Here is a 5,950-nt window from a genome sequence, read left to right as displayed (position 1 = left end):
TAGGTATTCAGGGAAGTTTTACCCAGGTGTGTGTTTGGGGGGAAAAATGAGCATCAAACCCTTTGAAAAATCTCAGGTTTAGTTTTTAGCTTACCACCTGCTGTCACTGCAGTATTGGGGAAGTCATTTATTTTGTTTGTTCCTTGGGTTTTGGATCTTTAAAATGGACCTGAAAGGAGCGTTGTGCTGTCGTGGGGTGGAGAGCTGCAGCGTATCGCTAAGGTGATGCTTTGCACAAGCACGGAGAACCTTGGCTGGAGCAGGTGGCCATGTAGTAACACCACATCAGTGATGCTGGAGGTGCCTTTGCTTCAGGGCTCTTGGCTCCATCATCTCTCAGTAGCCAAATAGCACAGGGTGGTTTTTAAAATCCCACCTGGTTAATAATGCTGCACCCTGGGATGATGAAACATTGGTTGGATGGTGAGGGAACCCACAGTGGTGAAGCCACAAGCAGCGTTTTCATTGTCTTGGTCTCCTGCCACCCACTCTAACTGAGATTTTAATTACCTGAGCTCTTTTTTTCAGCGTGATTGAGATTTGAATGGGCAGGAAACAATAGCAAGCAGTCAGATCTGTGTAATTTAAGGTCTTGGTACAGCAGCCATGGAAGGTTTTTGGTGATACTCATGCCATCCTTCTTTTCCTGAAGGAAAAGCTGCTCTGGAGCTATGCTGAATGTATTTGGGAATTATCTAAAGGATGGATTTTTCCATATTGGAGCTGGAGAAGTAGTGATTCTACTTTGCAGTGTTTGATTTGTCATCAGAACAAGAACTATTAACTAATGTAAAGTTTCTCCAGCCTTTTGCTATAGCTGAGTATATATCTCTATGTCACGATAGCTTTTGCTATGGGTGAAATTGAAGGGGAAAAAAGTGAATAGATCCCTCCATCATGGATGAGACTCTAACCTTATACATCTTCAATTTTTTAGTATCCATGATATTCTTATGAGACTTGTCCACGAGGAACAGTAGTATGCTGTAAAGAGGAAATGGAATAACGAGTTTTGCTTTAATGAAACTGATATTTCACTTAATAATACAGAGGAGAAGGAGGAAAAGAGCGTGTGGTGGTGCTGATTCCTGGGGTGGGTTTGAGGGTGGTCCTGAAGACTCTCTCTGGTGTCCGTGGGACGTGGTGTCGTCCTGAACAGAACACTAACTCTGCTAGCCCCGTGTCGTTCACAGCTGGCTGCCCCTGGCTGGTGATCACGGACTTCGGTTGCTGTTTGGCAGATGAAAACCTTGGCTTGAGACTGCCCTTCACCAGCTCTTACGTGGATCGAGGTGGCAACGGCTGTCTGATGGCACCTGAGGTAAATGCCCCTGGAGTAATGGCTTGTGTTGCTGGTTGCTCATCCTGCTGTTGGGATTAAAAAGTTTTATGGTGTGAAACTGTGGTGCAGGCTGTGGTAGGAACTTGAGAAAGGGTGGGGTTAGGCCTAGAAGCAGCAGAGGGCTTGTGTGCACATCGCTTTGCAGCTGGGATTTGTCCCCGAGCCTTCCCTTACATGCACACACCAACACTTGCTTATGTGGTCTCTGCTGGTGTGTGCTCGCAGTTACACCTGCTGAAAGCTTCTGCCATCAGATTGATCCTTTTCTACCCATTCCTGTTTATTGACCTAACTTGGTGATGCAAGAGACGGTACCTGCAGCTGGTTACTGCCTAACGAATCTTACCCTGTGCTCTGTCACGGAGAGCCCTGTCCCGTAAAGCGGTGTAGGAGGTCCCTGTCCTAACTTGAGCTATACTTGCTCAACAGCTCTGCAGTAATTAAAAAAAGTTAGGTCCCTCCTCTTTGGACCTGTGCTGAGCAGTTGTTGAACAGACACCTTGAGTGCTAAAAGGTGAAATGTCCTCAGTGGGTGTTAGGAGGCAGAATTGACCTTTCCCACAAAAAATAAGCTCTTCAGTCTTTTCTCAGGTCCCTTTTGATGTAGAAATCTCTGCAGCAGTCCTTGTGTTGCGACAGTCGTATTTGGATGAAGTTCAAGGTGGTTGTGAAATTATTTACAGTTCCTTTTTATTTCTCTGATGATAACCGTAATAAAAGCAAAGACACCCTTAACTGTCCCCTCGACCCCTCTGCCTTAAGTGCTGGTGCAGTGCTGGTCAGTCATCCGCACATCTCCTGTCTGTCTCCTCCCAGTGTCGTGGTGAGCAAAGGCTTAGAGCTGGCCAACAAGGAATATTTATGCCAGAAATTTAGAAGAAACTTCACTTTGGTTTCAGTCTCTCTGTTTATTACAGCAGAAATACTGACTTGACCCTTGAAAATGAGTTTCAGCACAGAGCCCACACTAGAGCTGGTTCTCTGAACATCTTTGTCTCTGTGACAGGTGATCACAGCGTCGCCTGGTCCGGGCACGGTGATCAACTACAGTAAAGCCGACGCGTGGGCTGTTGGAGCCATCGCCTATGAAATCCTTGGCCTGGCCAATCCTTTTTACGGCCACGGGGACTCGACTCTGGAGAGCAGAAGTTACCGTGAAGACCAGCTGCCAAACCTGCCCCATCACGTGCCCCTGGAGGTGAAACAAGTGATAAAGCTGCTGCTTCAGAGGGATCCCAACAAGGTAAGAACCTGTTGTCTCGCAGAAGTCGTCTGCCATACTTTGGGTGTATGGTTTGTAGATCATTTTGCTCTGGAGGGCTCAGGTCTGTGATCCTGATATTATTGCGGTCTAGATACCGATCAAAGGCAAACAAAAGGTCTTTGCTGAAGTACAGTGTGGGCTCTCACGGGCAGCAGTGAATAATTCCAGGGATTTCAGCAGATCTTTGTGTCAAGCCTTTGAATTGGGAGTCACCTGCAGTTGCTTGATAATAAACAGACACAAAGAGCTTTTTAATTCCCAGGCACTTTGCGGTGCCTTAGAGGAGGCCTGGGGGACTTTGGTAGCGTCGATGCTACGTGTTAGAGATGTGACAGGATTGCAGCAGGATCAGCTCATCTTCCCTCTCCTTCCTTTTGCAGAGATTGTCTGCTAGAGTCGCTGCTAACGTGCTTCACCTAAGCCTCTGGGGTGAAAACGTTCTCGCATCCAAGACCCTGAAACCCGACCAGATGATCGCCTGGCTTCTCTGCCAGTCTGCGGCCGCTTTGCTCACGGACAGACTGGTGGATAAACACCGGGTGGAAACCAAAATGAAGATGTGCTTTTTGGCAAACCTTGAGTATGAAGACCTCTGGGCAGCAATATTCCTGTTGCTGGCCTGGAGAAGCCGGTCTGAGTGAAGAGTCCCCATCTAGGACACGACTGTGCGATAGATAAATGGCACTTTCTGAAGGCACCTGTGAATCTGTTCTGTGTGCCTGGAATCCCGTAGCGCTGTAGGGAACAAAGCTGCAGGCCTGTTCTTAAGAGCTTGAGTTTATCTCTAGCAAGTGTTAGTACACACTGCTTTTCTCTCCCTGCTAGAGGAAATGCCCTCGCTTCGTTATTCTTTTCTCGGTGAGGGCGTGCGGACCTTGCAGGTGTCCTGAGGTATGTGGCTGGTTTTGCTCACGTTTGGGAATTCCAAATTGATTTTGAAGTTGTGTGTTGAGTGGAGCAAATTCCCCTTCAGAAGGGGGTGTGTGGGAAGAAGCACTGTCTAGCTGCTCTTTACACGGGAGCATCACGGATTGTAATGATGAAAGCTGAGCTGACAAAGGGACGTGTGATCTTTCTTTTCTTAGGGAGACCAGTGGTGATCTTAAGATGATCTTCCTCTGCAGCCACAGATGTATCTTGCTATGAAATGACAGCTTAAAAGCCTCCCAGGGAGGTGCTGACTGGTAAGGTGAGCATCAGGAGCTGCTTGCTTCTTAGTATAATGCACCATTACGTATCTAACCAGTTGTACACAAGGACAGTGAACCCAAAACCCGCTTAGATTTGTTTCTTGACTGTGCAGTGGCTGCTGCCGCAGGGTCCAAGGCTGACTCAGAGTGTGTTGGTTCAGGATAATACTGCAAATGAAACAGGGCTGAGCAGCAGCCCCTGCTTAAAGAGTTTAGTTCTGTTTGACCTACTCCTTTTTTTTCTGGTTAGCAATGAAGTAATATCCTTTGGTTGGGGAGGAGAGCAGACGTCGATGTTTGAACAACAACGGTCGTGTTTATGAAAACATCACTCGATTTCACGTCTGTTATTGTGTTGAGAGGAACTTGGGGAGAAGGTTATTTATGCTTGTTGCACAATAAATGGAAGATTAAGCTCTGCTGCTGCGTGGGTTCTCTAAATCTAGTTCCTCTGTGTCTGTGGGATCCGGGCTTGAGGCTGTGGAGAGTCTCCTTCTCTGGAGACATTCAAGACCCGCCTGGATGCCTTCATGTGTAATTTTGTTTAGGTGTTCCTGCTCTGGCAGGGGGATTGGACTGGATGATCTTTTGAGGTCCCTTCCAATCCCCGACATCCTGTGATTCTGTGATTCTGTGGTGTCTTAAAAGATCATTCCGCTCTTTCCAGTCCCATTTCTGGAACACATGGAGTGTTCCCAGTGGAGTTTCCCAAAGAGGACTGGTCCTTGCCTCCTGCATGTGCCCATTTTGTACCCTCCTGACCGGTAAATCACTGGCTGCTCCTGCAGTTGCCAGGTGGATCAATGACATCCCTGAGCAAATCATTGCGCAGGAACGCGCCATCGAGGTCTCGCACGCTGAAACGGCGTCTAGTTCAGCAACAACATGAAACTACCTACCGGGGAATGGCCCTGCTCATTCTGCCTGTGAACACTGCAGGGGCTGTAAAGGAGGCTCAGCAAAAGAGCACAGAGCCTGGGAAATGACAGAGAATGAGCTTTTGGGGCAAAAAAAGTTGTAGAAAAATAACTTTTCAATCTTGATCTGACCCTAACCGAAGTTGCTGCTGCTTTTTTTTTTTGGGGGGGGGATATTGAGTTCTTGCAGTGCATTTTTAGCCTTGAATTTGTGTGTGTGTGCTCTCCTGTGAGCTCTGTGCCTCTGCAGCGAGGCCACTTCCCCAGACACTGTCTCTGAGGGGTTTTTTTTGAAGAGTAAATATTGTTGCTTTTTAGTAGCTCTCTGCTCTGACCTCTCTTTCTGTTGTTCTGCTGTTTCTCTGAGCCAGCAAGAGCTGGTTAGCTCAGCAAGGCACAGCTCCCCTTGAGTCTTGCCTTGTCCCTGCAGTACTGTGTGTGGAATACACACATACTCCATATCCAAACCCACTGTGTGGAGCAGGCTTTCTGCTGGGAACATAATATTCTGTTTTTTTTTTTTCCTTTAATTTTCCTCCCAAGTCCAATTTCTTCGTGAGCAGGGAGCAGAATTAGGAGCTGGAGTCACCTGATTTTCAGCATGTTGTTATTAGGCCAACCAGGGTTTGATCTGTGGCGGGTGAACTTCAGACGTTGGAAACTTGCCTCCCCTGGAAATCATCTCATTTCATCTCTGTGTCCTCAAAAATGGCCTGAAACGCTTGTCCCGCAGCGCTGCCTCTGGTTCTGAAATCCCTATTATTGCTTCTCCTTTGGTGGCATTTTGCCTGGCTGCAGTTCTGCTGAGGTCAGACTTTTGGTTGTTGTTCTCTTTCGCTGCTTGCCTTTCGTTAATGAGACGTTTTTATGATTCTTCAGCATTCCGAGTGCTTTTGTAAAGTGCAGTTTAAATGTATATGCTGTTAATGCAACAAATCCTACAAATACCCGAGGGGAGCAGAACTGGCACGTTTCCCAGCGCGTCCCTCTGGCCCTGCCGTGCTAATCCCTGGACATGTTCTTGTTGGTGACGCTCGAGCTGAAGCCCCTCGCTGACGCATCTGTTCCCGGTGTTTGCCGGGAAGCAGACTGTGCCGTGGGGAAAGAGGGTGGTTGGGAAGGGGGAACACGAGGCCCAACTCAAATCTCTGCCCTTCCCCGGGCAGCGGGGTGTCCGGCTGCACTTTGAACCCCGGGGAGGGCGGAGGGAGGGATGGCAGAGGCGGGGGGCTGTCCG

At 48.1% G+C, this 5,950-nt stretch overlaps 2 protein-coding genes across 2 annotated transcripts in view; both read left to right on the top strand.

Annotated features, from left to right (window-relative positions):
* The window catches only part of PINK1 (PTEN induced kinase 1), a gene marked incomplete at its 5' end in the record, with an annotated part of 4,847 nt that extends 1,600 nt beyond the window's left edge, over positions 1 to 3,247 (top strand). Inside the window, 3 exon segments of the mRNA XM_029084279.1 lie at positions 1,194 to 1,321; positions 2,349 to 2,585; positions 2,987 to 3,247. Coding sequence (XP_028940112.1) covers positions 1,194 to 1,321; positions 2,349 to 2,585; positions 2,987 to 3,247 — 626 coding nt within the window.
* A 2,320-nt stretch (positions 3,248 to 5,567) lies between these two features.
* AGMAT (agmatinase (putative)) overlaps positions 5,568 to 5,950 on the top strand; it is a 5,161-nt gene continuing 4,778 nt past the window's right edge. Inside the window, 1 exon segment of the mRNA XM_029084278.1 lies at positions 5,568 to 5,608. Within this exon segment, the coding sequence (XP_028940111.1) occupies positions 5,568 to 5,608 (41 nt within the window).

This window comes from Antrostomus carolinensis, unplaced genomic scaffold, assembly GCF_000700745.2.
Source record: "Antrostomus carolinensis isolate BGI_N321 unplaced genomic scaffold, ASM70074v2 scaffold13123, whole genome shotgun sequence".
NCBI classification, from domain to species: domain Eukaryota; kingdom Metazoa; phylum Chordata; class Aves; order Caprimulgiformes; family Caprimulgidae; genus Antrostomus; species Antrostomus carolinensis.
The sequence above is the reverse complement of the archived record's forward strand: the minus strand, read 5'-3'. Positions and strand labels throughout refer to the sequence as shown.